Below are 15,879 nucleotides of genomic sequence, written 5' to 3'. Positions count from 1 at the left end.
GGGTGCGCCGAGCGAGGTGGCGGCGGGGATGGCGACAGCGATGGCGACAGCGATGGAGGCGGGGACGGGGATGGGGACGGGGGTGGCGCGGGGTTTGGCGAGGGCGAGGGCGTCACGGTCGCGCAAGAGACTCCCCACGTGCAAGAGCCGCTGCTGTCCAGCTGGTCGTGGCAGTGGCTCACGGCGCACCAAGGTCGACCGAGGAGATCGCAGCCGCAGGCGGGGTGGGCGCACACGGAGCATGCCGTTTCTGGGGCGGGAGGCGGCGGCGGCGGCGAGGGAGGCGGCGGCGGCGACGGGGGAGGCTGCGGCCCGGGTGGCGGGCGGGGCGGCAGCGGCGGCGGGCCGGGAGATGGGTCGGCACTGTAGGCTGCGACTTGCGGCCCGAGAATGTACTCCTCGCCGAGCTCGATCCCGCTGTTGGGGCAGGAGGGGCAGGTGGCGTACGGGTTGCGGACGGGGCCGCGCAGGTGCTCCGCCCCGACCAGGTCGAGCACGGGCGACACCTCGGAGACGAGCACGATTGGGGTCAGGCTGCGCGGGGCGGCCAGGGTCATCTTGTGGGTCGGGCAGCGAGGGCTAGCACAGGCGACACCTTGGAGAGGAAGGTGTCGTGCGGCTCGGAGGTGCCGACGACGCGCACGTCGCTGCAGGTGGCGTACTGCTGCATGTCGACCGTGTGGATGGCGTACCTAGGTCATGCACGGACGCATCATGGACGCGTCCAACGTCGCACGAGCATGGCTGCGATTGCGAGACGCACCATTCCCACCGAATCACGCAGTGGTCGCACGAGGGCAGCCAGTCGGGCAGTGTCACGGTGGCCGTGTTGATGCCGCTCGGCGGGACCGTCGGGTCCAGCATCCCCGCGTCGCCCGCGCAGCCCACAAAGTTCTTGAGCTTGATCCAGCGGCGTGGAGTGTCCAGGTCTGTGTCGTACGAGATGTACAGGGCGCAGTCGCCGGGATGGTTTGCCTGCAGGTACCACTCGACGGCGAGCGGCGCCCCAGCGGTGATTGTGTCGGTCGGCGCCGCCGCCGCCCTCATGTCGTGGCACGCAAAAGCGTCGTCGGAGTGCTGCATGCCAGATGCGACCTCGGGCGCAAAGAAGGTGAATGGGTGGTTGGCCTGCTGGAAGTTGTGCGGCTGGGCCCAGCAAAAGGAGCCGGGGTTGAGGCTCGACGCATCACAGACGATTCCATCGACCCAGAACGCCTCCCGCTTGGTCGGCTTGGTCCTGGCGGAGGAGGCGGGCGTGAAGCGGCCGCCAGCGGAGGTGCCTTCGCGAGAGAGCGGGCGAGGCGCACATGTAGCCATGAGCGTCGGCTGTGGTCACGGCGACCAGCAGGCGGAGCCATCGAAGAAGGGCTCGCATATCGCGCCCTGTTGGCGAAGTGGACGCAGCCCCTCGGACGATCTCGGCCGATCTCGGCTCGAAACTCGGCGGAACTCATCGTCTCGTGAAGACTCACCGGGTGAGAGTGTCCGTGGTGGTGTTCGAGTCTTGTGTGTATTAGCTCCGAGTAGACGGGGCGCCCCGATGGAGAAGGAGAGCGAGACACAGAGCGCGTGGAGAGGTGAAGCGTCGTGCACTCCACCCGGCGCATTTCTTTTCAAGTTGTTGAATGCGGCGATATCATCGGCGGCGCCCTGGGACCTACTCTAATGGAACTTCGCGAATTACGAGTCCAGTCCTCCGAGGCCCGCTGGATGGATAGCCGACCTGCCGGGGCTCACTGCAAAGAGCGCGGCCCTCCCTCTCGCAGCCGCCGCGGCGAAGCCCGAGGCGCACTTGCTGAGTCGTGTCTGATGTGCTCCCTTTTGCTTGCTAAGACTGGAACATTTTTTTTCGAGAACAACAGCGGCGCGCGTGTCCGTGTGGTGATCTGCCGCGGTTTTGTTAGGATGCGATTGTACAAAGGAGAGGGCAAAGATATAGGTGTTTGGTCCGTTCAGCGTTCTCAGGGGGGAAACGAATCGGAAACGACCGCCGACCGGAACCCGGAAAACGCAAATCGTACCACGACATTCACATACGATGGAGCAAGCAGCAAGAGACGTCTGATAGGAAACAGATTCGGACACGAACGAATTCACACGAACGTCTTCGTGAACGGAACCACCCGGAGAAGCGCACCAGCGGGCCGGATGATCGGGATCGGGCTACGGGCTAGAGAGCCCTGACCCCTAGGGGGGGGGTGCGCGTTCGCAGGGAGAGGGCCATAAAGTAAGTACTGTTAGGGGCCGGTTTTTTTGACCGTGGGTGTGAAAACACGGGTAGCGACAGCGGGATTTGAGGCTGCGGAGTGCATGCCCCCGTGTTGGGGACATGTTTGGGGCATGGGAACTGCAGAGATCACAAGATCAAACTTTGACCACGATTTTTTCTCGATTTTTTCGTCCCCAGGAACGGCGTGCCACAGCGCCGTCGCGGATCGCTCGACACAAAGCCGTCCAGATGATGGGTCGTATCGCAACAGAGCTCCAGAACGCCCTGTCTACGACGCAGGAGGTGCCTCCGCACCATGAAATCACGGACCAGCTCATGACAGCCGCTGACCCTGCGGACGGCTCCACGAGCGTGCCGGACACAGAATCTGACCTCAAAACCCCTCCACCGCCCAGCTGGCCACCAGAGTGGAGTCCTCGGCGGCTTCTCGACGTGCTCTCTCGACCGGGCAGCTTTGCCATTCCGCAGGGCGTATGGCTCGCCGCAGATGAAGCGCCAGAGTGGGTGCCTCGCGACTATGTCCTTCCCGAGCGGCTCGGCCTCCACCACAGTGCGGTGGCGGCGCTGATGACTGCGGCCGGTCTCATTGGCCGAGGGAGTGCTATCCAGTCAGCTCTGAATGACTACCTCGCGGAGAAACAGCCGGGCGCGGCCCAGTTGCTCGTTGCCAAAACAACGACGCAAAAGGGTGGGCGGTGCCGGTGGCTCGCGTTTGGCGCCAACCACTTGGATTACGACCCGGTGCGTCAGCTGGACGAGTCGACCACGCCGGTGGCCGACCGCAAAGCTCCCGTGCCGCCCGGGCTCAGCCGGACTCGTCTTCTCCTCGACAGTCAGTATCGGCAGACGCGGAGCGGACCAGCACCGCCCGAGCCAATGGAGGTGTCGTCGTGCAGTGCGCCACCGTCTCTGCCACCGCCGCCACCTCCACCGCGGCCGCGTTTGACGCTCCGAGGCATCTTGACCGCCCTCGGCGTGCCTCTTACGGATGAGGCAGGCCGCAAGCTCCCGGCATCGCTGCTCGACCGAAGGTTTGACATGGGTCTCTCAAACATGAGCGCGACGTCTGGAGGGCGCCGCAACCTAATGCAGGCGGGCTCTGTCGCCGTCTACCACGTGCTAGACGCGCTCGCGCCAGATCCACTGGCAACGGCTGCAGCCCTTTCCGCCTCGCCGAAGCGCTCAAGGCCGGATAGCAGCGCTGGAGCCGGCCTCCGCTCCGTGCTCTCGACCTCGACGCCGCCACGGGGCCGTCGACTGCTCGATTTAATTGCGCAGAGTCCGATGGCCAAAAGCCTGGTCTATTCGTACATATGTGCGGAGCAGCGAAAGGAGCCAGTGCGTGTGCTGGCTCAGATCCTCTCGCCGCTCACCGCGGGGTACTCGCTTCGCATCTTCAATGAATGCTTCGAGTTTCAGTTGGGTGAGGCCGGACTCGGGCCGCTGACCAGATACCGGTGGCGATATGCGAAGTGGCACGCGTGCATCTGGCTCAGCGGCCAGACGCCAGCTGTGAGTAAGACGGAGAAATGGCGGCTGAAAGGCGGGGGCGACCTTGGAACTCTCCCCCACTCAAAGCTGGTTGGCGCCGTAGACTTCCTGGCGTCGGGGGACAACATGCAGCACGTTGCTTTCGGGACGCATCGTGTCAAGACTTCCACTGGCTGGGTGGAGTTCCCAAAGACTCAGCGCAGGCAGTGCGCCGAGGCGCTGCATACGGCGTATGCCGCGACGCGGGACGCGACTCTCCGCCTCGGCCGTAGCCATTTCTTGGAGCTGGCAGAAATGGTGGCGGGGGAGACGCAAAAGTCATACGGCGCGCTAGACACGTATGCTGAGCAGAACGGTCGCCAACAGGCCAAGCGACTGCGCGAGTACTGCGCCGAGCTCGGGCAGCTCGCTAGTAAACTAGAGCACGCGAGTCTTCTGCCCGAGGGCGACGCCGAGCGCACGACATGGCAAGCGGAGGCGGCTGCTGTGCGATCGCACGCCGCCGCGCTAAAGGAGACGGTCGAGAGCGTAGAGATCTTCATTAAACGCGGGATGGCAAAGCATCTGGCGAGCTGTGACGCGGACGAGCCGGGTGCGGACGAGCCTTCGTGCCCAGAGCACTGCCGCGCATGTGCCTTTGGCACGGGCTCGCCGGACGCCTCTCGTGTCGCCGCCTGCACACGTGTGCACACGCTTCGCTGCGTGCAGTGCGCGAGAGTGCACTCGCTCGAGCCGGACTTCACGCTGCTGCTGGAGATGGCAGCGTCCCTAGTTAAGCGGGCGGAGGAGTCCGTGCACACGACTGGCGTGGGGGAGGGGCAGCAGAGCGAGGCGCAGGTGCTGGTGGGGGCGGGGCGGGGCACCTTCGACGAGCTTCGGCTGCTAACTCAGCGATCGCTGGTGCGCTTCCATGCGTTCCACGCGCACGAGCGACGCGCCGCACACGAGGCGAAGGTGCTCGAGATGCTTCTCCGCGAGCTGGACGACACCGGCTGCGTCGTCGTGGCCGACTGGAAGGTGATTACCGAGTAGTACGCATCGCAGTCGATGGGGAGCGCGACACTTTCGCTGGCGCTCTGTCTGCCTCTCACCGCCCGAGCCACGCGGAGAGAATAGGGGAGAGCGAACACGCGCCTGACTACACCCCTTGCCGGACCGCAGATGAAATTCCTCAGCATGTCCTTCCGCGAGGCCATGTCGGACTTCTTCGGCAAGGCGGGTATGCCATGGCACGGAGTCATGTTCATCAGGCGGGCGCACGGCGAGGAGAAGGCCACCGAGGGCGAGTACATCGTGACGTACGTGGACGGCATGATGGCGGATAAGAAGGAGGATGGCTTTGCGACGCTCTCCGCCGTGTACCTAGCGCTCAAGCACTATAAGGAGGAGCACCCATGGATCACGCATGCGGCGGTCAAGACCGACGGGGCGGGCGCATACGCAGGAGTGGTGTTCACTGTCGGCATGTCCATGATGGGGGACCTGACGGGTGTCACCGTGACGGACCACTACATCGGCGAGAGCGGGAAGGGAAAATCGCAGCTCGACGGCCACTTTGGTGTGAAGGGCGCCAAGGTCCGCCGTCTCGTCGCGGCCGCGATGCACGACATTCTCACGCCCGAGAAGCTGTACCGAGGGGTGCAGATGACGCTCGGGCGCAACGAGAGCGCGATGCTCTTCCAGCCCGACCGGTCGCAAGGCTCCTCCCTCGACGCAGCGTCCATAAAGCAGCTGTCGGCGATGTCCCACCGGGAGTACGTGTTCAAGGACGCTGGCGAGTTCAGTGAGCTGGTGCTTCGCCAGCAGACCCGTCTCGGCGACGGGCTAAGGGTCGCCGCAAAAGCCCTCCGCCAGTCGGAGAAGGCAGTCAGCTTTGCACTGCCGCGGCTCGTCGAATCGAGCGGAGCACCGGCTGTAGCTGGCGAGGCCTCGACGGCGGCGGCGGCGGCGGAGGCGGCTCGTGAGGCTGGGAGCAGCGGCGCTCGTGGCGGCCATTCAGCGCTTCCAGTCGCCCGGGATAAGGCTGGACGGGAGCGCGCCGAGGCGGTCGTCGCGCAGCGGCGGAAGAGCCGAGAGGAACGCAAGAAGCAGGATCTGCTCGTCGAGCGCGCGGCCGTTGTGGAGCGCTGCCAGCAGAGCGTTGGCTTCTGGTGCCGCTGCGACCCAGAGGGGCATCCACGCTGCAACTTCACGAGCTCATCGCTGCGGGGCCTCCAGCTGCACCTACGAGCCGGGGTGCACAACGAGGGGCTCATCAGGCCGTACCGCTCCGGAGTCGCCGCCGATCGCCCGACGGCGCGGGATCGCGATGTCAGCCTCGTCGCCAATGCCCTCACGGCAGTGATCGACAGCAGCGCGGCGAGCGCGGCTTGCCAGGCGCCGCAGCTGCAACCCGCGGGCGACTTCCGGCTCCGTTACTCGGATGGCACGGAGTACGTGCAGGCGCCGCAACCGCTCGGGTGGGCGCGCGCCCAGCGCTTGCCGACAGAGCGCTGCTCGGTAGAGCAGCTCGAGTTCGTCTACAACGCGTACTTTATCGGAGAGACGTTTAGCAACGTCAAGTTCTCCGCGGCCCAGGCCCGTGATCTGATGCTAGTTGTCGGCACGGCGGCGACGGCGGCGCAATACGCGGGCCACCCGTACTTTGGCGTTGACCTTGGCCGACCTCGCTTCCGCCGCACCGAGGCACTCGACGAGTCCAAGCTGAAGTCGTACTTCGGCCGCGGCGGTCAGCTCAAGCGGCTGCTTGAGAATGCTCGGCGGCGTGGGGCGGTGGCTGACGACGCGTCGGACGGAGACGGCTCGGATGGCGAGCCTCGCCAGAAGAAGCGGCGGCGGAGGCGGAGCTCGGGCGGTGGCGGCGGCGGCGGGGGCGGCGGCGGAGCTAAGGGAGCAGTATGGGTCGCCGGTGGCGCGAGCATCAGCAAGTCGACGCTCATCGCGGAGCTGAACTCGACACTGATCAAAGGCTTTGGCCCGAAGTCGGTGGCCGCGTGGACGGCAAAGGCGCAGACTGCTGCCGCGGACGCTGTGCCAAAGACGTGCGGCGCGCTCGCCGCTCTGTCGAGTGAGGGCCTGTCGGCATTGGCCAAGCTCAAGATCAGAGGAGTCGGCGCAAAGACGCTTTGCTCTCTGCACTCGGCGCTGGTGGCGCACTTTGCAGCGGCGTCGAGTGGCGGCCAAGGAGGCGAGCTTGGCGACAGCAGCAGCGCGGGCAGCGCGGGCAGCGGCAGTGGCGGCGGCGGCAGCGGCGACGGAGGCGGCGGTGGCGACGGAGGCGGTGACGGAGGCACTGGAGGTGGCGGTGGCAGCGGAGGCGGCGAGGGAGACGGCGTGAGCGGCAGCACGCCAGTGGGCTCGCTGACGCTCGATCAGCTGCCGAGCATGCCGACCCACGGCTTTCAGGGCAAGCTGGCCCTCGTCGCGGCAAAATGGGAGACGTGCGAGCTCCTGGTCGCCGCCGACCGAGTCGACGCGTCGCGGCCAAAGGGGGTCGGCAAAGAGTGGCTCGAGCGTCTCCAGACGCTTGTGCGCTCGCAGATCGCCGTCGCTGCGCCGTCGGGGTCGAGCGTTGTGCTCGACGAGGCCGGTGCCGGTGCCGAAGGCGCAGACGGCAGTGGTGGCAGCGATGCCAGCGTGTGTGATGGCAGCAGCGAGAGCGGGGACTCGTCCTCATCCGCCTCGTCCGAGGATGCGCGTGAGCTTGGCTCCGCCGCGGGAACGGAGGACTCGGGGTCGGATGTGAGCGAACAGAGCGCAGACGAGAGTGAGCATGCGCGGGTAGGGGCGGGCAAGCGGCCACGTGAGTGAGTACTGGATTATGTCCGTCGTTCACACTACTCGAGTTGTGTGGCCTCCAGTGGTTGTTGTCCCGGAGAAAGGACTGGTGGTGGTGGAGAAATATGCAATTGACGTGACGTGAACGTGCTCAAGCACAATCCCACCAAAGCACAGTCCTGCTCAGAGTGGGCAAGGACCACCACTTGGTGACCCAGGTAGCCTCTGGCTCGCCATTGCACTCGGCTCCTCCCCAGCTCTCTAGAGCTTCGCCACGACAGCACGCCGACGGCAAGCTCTGAGGTCCGTCTGGTGGGCATGCTGTGACCACAGCCGCCCAGCGCATGAAGCTCGCACCATGACTCGATTCTGAACCCTCTCATCCCGGCCGTGGCGGCGTGTGTGAAGGATGCGCGGCCGAGCCGCCGAGTGGCACTGCCTGAACGTCCGAGATGGCCGCAGCACGGGACAGACGTCGCGCCGCTGGCCAAACCAAGCCGGTTTGCGGTCGAGCCGGTCGAGCTGATTGGGCCGGCGAAGAGTTTCGGATCGGAGTACACCAACCTGGCCGACGCGGAGCGGCCAAAGTCAAAATCGGACGTGCGAGCGAGACGTCGGCCGAAGAAAATCGAGAAAAAATCCCCTTCAAACTTTGATCTTGTGATCTCTGCAGTTCCCATGCCCCAAACATGTCCCCAACACGGGGGCATACACTCCGCAGCCTCAAACCCCGCTGTCACTAGGGGTCGAGGCTAGAGAAAACTGACCCGCAGCATTTTTTTTCGTGAACGGAACCCGGAGTCCGGTGGGTCCGGGCCGCCGGCGACGCCGGCGACGGCAACGACTCGCGCCGGATCCGAGTGTACTCGAGTAGAAGGCGCGCGGGGAGCGCCGCGCTTTCGCCCACATCGCGCCTGTTGTAGCCTATCTGCAGAAAGAAACACAAATCCGCGGGGAACAACTCGCGCCGAATTGTTGAAGGGGACCTGGACCATGCTGACGACGGAGGACGCGCTGCCGTCGCGCCACTGGTCCGCCCTGTCGCTCGCGGCCAGAGCGATCGTTCTGGCCATGCTCGTATTCTCCGGCACCGTTGCGAAGAGTGGGCTGTCGACGGAGGAGCGTGCGATCGGCGACGGCAGCGTCTTCAACGATGCACGCAGTCGCGACTGGAACGATTTCTTCGAAAATCTGTTCCCCCCGCCGTTCCCGTCGCCGCCCTCGCCACCCTCGCCGCCCTCGCCGCCCTCGCCACCACCCTCCCCGCCGGGGCTCATCGAGGCTACTGCGGCAGGCATCTGCAAGATGCTGCCTATTTTGTGCTAAGCGGAGATCGGAAGCCTTCTTTATATTGTACCCGACGGCACGCCCCACGAGCTGGCGAGAAGGACCGCGTAGTGATTCGAGGAGAAGCGCGGGGGCAAGTGTGATTAGAGGCGGCGTTGTTGACTGTGTGCACACACAACGTCACTCGCCAAAAACACGCGCTGCATGTGCTCACTCGCAGCTGTCTCGCATGGTGTGTCCGCCCCCAGTTGTTGTTGTTTGTCCACTTTCGTTAGAGCGTGTGGCGTGACATCTCGGTTGACTGTTTTACTTTGGACTATAACAGCTATACGCTCTGGCTCCCGGACCGGCGCTGCAGCAGCCAGCAGCCCCTCATGCGGGGCAGTGGCTTCGGATCAGCCGAAGTGCAAGCGCGAGGTTGGCGACAGATTAAAGTCGGCCATTTCGGCGGGCCCGAGATTCGCGGTGACGTCGGCGTGGCCCTTTGACGAGTGCGTCGAGTCGGGCCCATTTGCCGCAAGGGCCTGCCGTACTGCGGCCCTCTTACCTTTACCTCTGGGCGCAGCCGTGGGCCCTTTACCTCTACCTCTGAGCGACGTAGCCGTGATTTACCTGTGCGTGATCTCGCCTCGAGAGATGTTGAGATCTCGATACAACATCATCTGCGATTCTTACTCGCCGAGAAAATAAAATGCGCAGCCGCACGAGTGTTTCTGAGAGCCGCTTAGGTGAGTGGCCGACATTTCACAAAATGGGCGCCGCCAGGCGCCCCGCGCTGCGAGCGTGCCCACCATTTGCGACCAATTGCCAATTCGAGCCACTTGAGTAATCATGCACAATCAATGCGGGCGCGAAGAGCTGAGACGCAGATTCTTTGCAGTTTGCACCGGGTCAGCAGGCGGGCAGTGCAAGGTCAAGTGGTCGCGGCACTGGTCATTCGCGATGCGGTAGGCGATGCGATCAGCCGTCGGCAAGCGGCGGTGAAGCCTGGTCCATGGCCGGGCAGGCGCGCCGCTGGCGAAGCGCTCTCGCGGCCTTGCGTCGTCCCACCTCGAGCCCTCCGCGCGGGGCCACGGTGTACGTTTTTACCTCCCCTCACGTGGGCTCCGTTTACCTCTACCTCCGGCGGTCTGAGACAGGTTTACCTTTACCTGAGGCCCCCCAGGCCAGCCCTACCTCTACGGCTTTACCTGCGCACCCGGCCCTCCGGGCCGATGCTGTACTCTACCGTTAGCATGCGGTAGGGAACCGGAACTTCGAAGCGTGTCCCCCAAAGCGCCGGGGCTCTGAGTTTGTGTGGCACTGGCACCGCGCACCGGGCGCAGACCGCCCATACGCCGCACGCACGCTCTCACCTAGGGCGGCCCCGCCCGCCCGCGCGTCCGCTCTGTGCCGCTCGCCTCTGGCGATTGTCTGGCGCCGCCTGTGGCCGGGTCGCCTCACAGCTCGACCCCGAGGATCTCGGCCACGCGCGGCGTCGCCTTGACGCCCGTCCCGGTGAGCACGACCACCGTCACCTAGACGCTTCCTAGACACTTCCGAGACGCTTCCTAGACCCGTCCCGGTGAGCAGCACCACCGCCACCTCGGCCGGCTGGATGGCGCCCGAGGCGAGAAGCTCGTGGTAGGCGGCGGCGGCCTGCGCGCAAGTCGGCTCGACGTACAGCCCGCTCCTCGCGAGCTCGAGCGTCGCTGCCTTGATCGCCCCCTCCGCCACTCGCACCGCCCCTCCGCCGCTGCGCCGCAGCGCGTCGCACGTCTCGCGCAGCCGCACCTACAACTCATGTAATAATGACTCATGATGGGATACTAACTAGCGTCGCACGGCTCGCGCAGCCGCACCGGCCGAGCGATGGATGCCACATCTCCCCTCATCTCCCCGCATCTCCCCTCATCTCCCCTCATCTCGCACCGGCCGAGCGATGGACGCCACCTCGACTCTTCCCTCCTCGTCTCGTCACTTCTCGTCTCTTCTCTTCTCTTCTCTTCTTCACCGGCCGAGCGATGGACGCCCCCTCGGCGATGGTGGCGACAGGCGCGTTCCACTCCTCGGGGGTCGGCTTGCCGTCGCTGCGGCCGCTCTCCTCGAGGAAGGCGGTGCAAATCGGCGAGCAAGCCAGCGGCTGGGCGCAAAAGAGGCGAGGCCGCCTCGAGATCTCGCCCGCGGCGAGCAGCTCCCCAAACCCGATGTCGCACCCCATGACGTTCCGAGTACCCGGCCCCGCCCCTGGGTTCGGGGGAATTGATTGAACGCTTACTTTCAACAAGCACTAAGACGGTGTGAAGAGACGCTGTTCACAGCTCGACGAGCCGGTCGGGAGGATGACGTTGTCGGGCGCGCGGAAGCCGAGATCCTCCCAGAGCTCGTAGGCAAGCGTCTTCGTGCCCTGCAGGAAGAACGGGTGCCACGCGTGGCTCGCGTAAAAGACGCTGCCGCCGCCCCGCCCTTCGCGGCCGTGCGCCGCCACCGCGGCGTCGGCGGTCGCCTGGCGCGAGCCCGGGATGAGCTCGACCTCGGCGCCGTACGCTCGCATCGCCACCGTCTTCGCCGGACTCGTCGACGACGGCGCCATGATGGTTGCGCCGAGCCCGCCGGCGGTGGCGTAGCACGCGACCGCGGCACCGCCGTTGCCGCTCGAGTCCTCCAGCACCTAGACACTTCCTAGACACCTCCTAGACACTTCCTGGACACCGCCGTTGCCGCTCGAGTCCTCCAGCACGTGCGTGACGCCCTGCTGCCTGAGGAGGGAGAGCATCACGCTGGCGCCGCGGTCCTTAAACGAGCACGTCGGGTTGAACCACTCGCACTTGAAGTGGACCTGTTCACCGCGTGCGCCGTGACGAGGCGCACCTTCCCGCCCCTCGACCAAGCGCACGCTGGGTCTCGACCTCGCCGCCGCCGGATCCGAAGGGGCGGCGGACGAGCGGCGTGCAGCCCTCGCCGAGCGAGATGGGAGAGGCGCACTCCAGCGGGAAGGACGCGGAGTACCGCCAGAGGGAGCGCACAGAGGCGTCTATCTGGCTGCGGGTGATGCCTCCCGTGCGATCGGTGAGCATGAGCGGCATGGGAGAGCCGTCGGCCTCGGCGGCGTCGGCGCACCAGCGAGGCGAGTTGAGCGGGTAGGTCGTGCCCAGGCGGTCGACGTACGAGACGGGAGGCGGGGTCATGGGAGAACGAGGTGTACCAGCGGGACACACACCTGGCCCCGCGAGGCGGGAGAGAGCTCGCGAAAAAAGAAAAAAAGCGCGTGCCAGTTAGCGTCGTGTAGAGAGAGAGAGAGAGAGAGCCAATGGCCGTTATCCGTTAGTGCGGACGTCGCCGCGGCTCGCCTCTGCCGCGGCGGCTGCTGCGCGCACGCGGCGGCGCCGCTCTCTCGCGAGACGGCTGGCGACGCGGCTCGCCGCCGACGTACGGTGCGCTCGTCCGACGGTCCGCAGCGTGGCGTGCGCGGCGCTGAGCGCCGCTCTGCGAGCGCCTCTGCGCCTGCACTGCCTGTCTCTGTTGCTGTTGGTGGTGGTGGTGCTGCTGCTGCTGGTGCCGATGCTGCTGCTGGCGCGGCGCGGCTGTGCGACTGGGCTCGACGCGCGCGTCGCGAGCGTCTGACGCGGCGGGCGGCGTCGGGCAGGTGCGCTTCTCTCTCGGGTGGTGGTGGTGGTGCTGCTGCTGCTGCTGGTGGTGCAGATGCTGATGCTGGTGCGGCGCGGCTCTCCGACGCGACTCGATGCGCGCGTCGCGGCTATCCGACGCGGCGGGCGGCGTCGCGGGCGGCAGCGGTGGCGGCTCGCGGGTGGAGGTGGAGGCTGGTGGCTGTGGTGGACTTTGAGTTTATTTCATGGTCGTGTACGGGGACCGGGGGGTCAACCGGGAGGCAGGGGGTTCAACCAGGCGACGGAGGACCGTGGGCCATCGCGGGGACGGGTCCGTCCGGAGCCGGACGAGCTCGGTAGATCCGGATGGTCTTCACGCCGGTGGGAGGCACCGAGGCGTCTCAGACGCTACACTCTACCTTAAGCTCCTGAGGGGCGCGTGGTTTTAACCACGTAGTATGACTACAGCCCACCACAGACACCCTCCCTCTCCACACGTGTGTTCACACCCTCACCCTCTCCCCTCTCCTCTCTCTCTCTCTCCTCTCTCTCCTCTCCTTGTCTGTGCTGTCTGCCTGACTCAGGCACTAATTCTGCCGATGCGTGATTGTGTGTGGGCTGCTCCGAGGGGGCCCTGTGCGATCCGATGGGTAGGGGGTCTGTGCCCGGGCGGTGTCCGGTGCGGGGTCTCTCTCTGATCCCACCTGTGGTGTTGGGTGTGAGGTCGTGGAAGCTTCGATCCCAAGGGGGGGAGCCGAGCCCACTCATAACCAACTCTCAGGGGCAGTAGGTGGGCGAGCCTCGAGCGCGCTCATCTCGATCGTCAAGGCGTCGCTACGCGCGGTCTTCCGCGGGGGGAGCTTCGTCGACGGGTGCGGGATCGCGGCGCAGTCAGTGCCGTGGCGATGCCTCCGGCTGTTTGCGGCGGGCGGCTTGCTGCTCGCTGCGATGGCGAAAAACTCGTCTCGCCACACGCCAAGGGCTTATGCTCTGGCGAGACGTGAGGCGCATGCGCCCAGGAGGGGAGGGGGCATGTGTAACGACACTGCTAGAGATGCCTTTCGGGGCCCAGAGATAAAACTTCTGTGATGCCATGCGTGACCTAGTAGTGTCCCCAGCTATGGGCGTGTCCACGTTGGAGCCAGGTGTGGTGTGGGCGCGAGAATAGCTCCGCCGTTCATGGAGGCAACCGATGCGAGTCGACTGGTGTGTGTCGTCGTGGTTTCGTATCAAGAATTCTCTCTCTCTCGTCGTGTAGCCCTCCTTTTGGATATATAAAAGAAGAAAACTCTTTTGGCCGCCGCCCCCGCACGCAAGAGGGCTGTGCCGTCTGCCGCGCTTCGACACCGGTTCCTTTTGGATATATAAAAGAAGAAAACTCTCTCAGCCGCCGCCCCCGCGCGCAAGAGGGCTGTGCCGTCTGCCGCGCTTCGACACCGGTCTTGTGCATAACGCGGGCTCCTGTGCCAGACTTCCGCGGCATGATGCACGGCGCGAGTCGCTGGAAGGATTTCAGCACGGCTGACCATCTCGCGCTCGAGCTCGACGCAGCGTGGGAGCAGCCCAAGGAGGAGGGCAACAAGCGGCTCAAGGAGGGCGACCACCTGGGCGCTGCGAAGCTCTACCGCGATGCGGCGTTACTCGCCATGGGACCTCTCGAGGGTGGGGCCATCCAAGCCTTCATCTCTGCCCTCGAGGCCTGGCCCGAGGGATCCGCGCAGCGCCAGTTTGTCGAGAACGAAGACCTGCTGTGGACGTCCTTGGTCGAGCGTCTTCCTGTGCAGCATACGCAACGAGACATGCAGCTTCCTGACGGCGGCTCGTGGACGGCCAAGTTCCCAAACAAGGGTGCCGCCGTCGCGTGGGCGAATCGCGCACAGGCGCTGCTCTTGGCGGGCGCCCCAGACAGGGCGCTGCGCAGCGCGCGGCGCGCGGCCGACGCGAACCCAGAGTATCTCAAGGGCCACCACCGCGTTGTGAAGGCGCTCGAGGCGCTCGGGCGACGAGAGGCGGCGGCCGAGTTGCGGCAGCAGATCCGCGAGTATCCTCTCGCGCGCAGCATGTACCCGGCAGAGTCGCTCGCACTGCTCCACCACAGAGCATGGCGACCACCACAGAGCTGGCGAGCGGCGCGTCGACCGAGGTGGCAATCGGCAAAAGCGTCAGTGCGTCGACAGGTTTCGGCACCGCGCAGACCACCTCCAACGTCTTCTCGCAGACCACAACCTCGTCGACGACCATGGATCAATCGGTAAACTACAAGTTCGGCTGGTGTGGCGGCGTGCCTGATCTGGAATGCGACAAGAGCCTCGCCGCACCGCACCCGCTGTGGACGTTCGAATACAAGCAGGATGACGTCGTGCTCAACACCGGCGTCGTGATCATCGTTGAGAGCGTTGGCACGCCGTGCTGCCTTCCGGGACAGGCGGTCGACGGCGGCAACCAGGCGGGCGAGTGCATGACTGTGGGCAATCAGACGCCCGTCCGCCTCTGCGACGAGGCCGGGCAGCCGATCGGGGACGTGACGATCACCTCCACCGTCAAGCGAACTACGATCGCCTCGGGTCAATGCTCTGAGCGCAAGGCTTACGCCACCAGGCCAACATACTCTTTCGCCGACACGCTCGACGACCTGCGCGTGGGCGGGCTCTGCACCTGGAGAGGAGTGCTCTGTGAGTGCTTTTGAGTGCTACCGAGTGCTATCGAGTGCTATCGAGTGCACGGGGAGTGCACGGGGAGTGCTCTGTGAGTGCTTTTGAGTGCTACCGAGTGCTATCGAGTGCACAGGGAGTGCTCTGCGAGTGCTTTTGAGTGCTACCGAGTGCTACCGAGTGCTATCGAGTGCACGGGGAGTGCACGGGGAGTGCTCTGTGAGTGCTACCGAGTGCTTCGGAGTGCTATGGAGTGCACGGGGAGTGCTCTGTGAGTGCTACCGAGTGCTACCGAGTGCTATCGAGTGCACGGGGAGTGCACGGTGAGTGCTCTGTGAGTGCTTTCGAGTGCTACCGAGTGCTATCGAGTGCACGGGGAGTGCTCTGTGAGTGCTTTTGAGTGCTACCGAGTGCTATCGAGTGCACGGGGAGTGCTCTGTGAGTGCTACCGAGTGCTACCGAGTGCTATCGAGTGCACGGGGAGTGCACGGCGACGCTGCGCGGGAGGGAGTTTATCGAAGAGATCCTGTAGGGGATGCGCCGTGTGCTGCTCCAGTGTCCAGACGCTGCGTGATATGAACCAGCAGCCGTCGCGGCGGGGGCTAGCGCCCATCGACGGCAAACGTGCTGACCGGCCAAGGGGTGGATCGACTGGAAAAGAGCAAGCATGATCTATGGGCCGACCCGCTTCCGGGCCGCCGCCGAGCACGTCGCGGCGGCGCTGCAAGAGGGCGAGAGGAAGCGGGTGGAGGTGCGAGCGTCGCTGGTTCCGTTTCAGGGAGGACAGTGCCTGATGCTGACCCTCGTCTACGGCCTGTCTGACGAGGTGCAGTGCATGGACTTCCAGATGGTGGAC

The 15,879-nt window shown here is 65.3% G+C and overlaps 2 protein-coding genes across 2 annotated transcripts in view; both read right to left on the bottom strand.

Moving 5' to 3' along the window:
• Window positions 1–1,381, bottom strand: part of EMIHUDRAFT_439104 (hypothetical protein) — a 2,716-nt gene extending 1,335 nt beyond the window's left edge. The window contains exons 1-4 of the mRNA XM_005757035.1: window positions 1,308–1,381; window positions 764–1,237; window positions 596–692; window positions 1–506 (exon numbers count right to left, since the gene is read on the bottom strand). Of these exons, the coding sequence (XP_005757092.1) occupies window positions 1–506; window positions 596–692; window positions 764–1,237; window positions 1,308–1,375 (1,145 nt within the window). The 5' untranslated portion in view covers window positions 1,376–1,381. The remainder of the gene's footprint in view (window positions 507–595; window positions 693–763; window positions 1,238–1,307) is intronic.
• Window positions 1,382–10,224: 8,843 nt separating this feature from the next.
• On the bottom strand, window positions 10,225–11,995 carry EMIHUDRAFT_466145 (hypothetical protein; the record flags this gene model as incomplete). Its single annotated transcript, XM_005757034.1, has 6 exons — window positions 11,674–11,995; window positions 11,505–11,603; window positions 11,084–11,435; window positions 10,779–11,011; window positions 10,370–10,558; window positions 10,225–10,302 (listed from the first exon to the last, which is right to left on the bottom strand). The coding sequence occupies exons 1-6, from the start codon at window positions 11,950–11,952 to the stop codon at window positions 10,225–10,227; spliced, it is 1,230 nt and encodes a 409-aa protein (XP_005757091.1). The 5' UTR covers window positions 11,953–11,995.
• Window positions 11,996–15,879: the final 3,884 nt, after the last annotated feature.

This window comes from Emiliania huxleyi (assembly GCF_000372725.1).
Source record: "Emiliania huxleyi CCMP1516 unplaced genomic scaffold EMIHUscaffold_93, whole genome shotgun sequence".
NCBI classification, from domain to species: Eukaryota; Haptophyta; order Isochrysidales; family Noelaerhabdaceae; genus Emiliania; species Emiliania huxleyi.
This window is presented reverse-complemented; position numbering and strand designations above follow the sequence as displayed.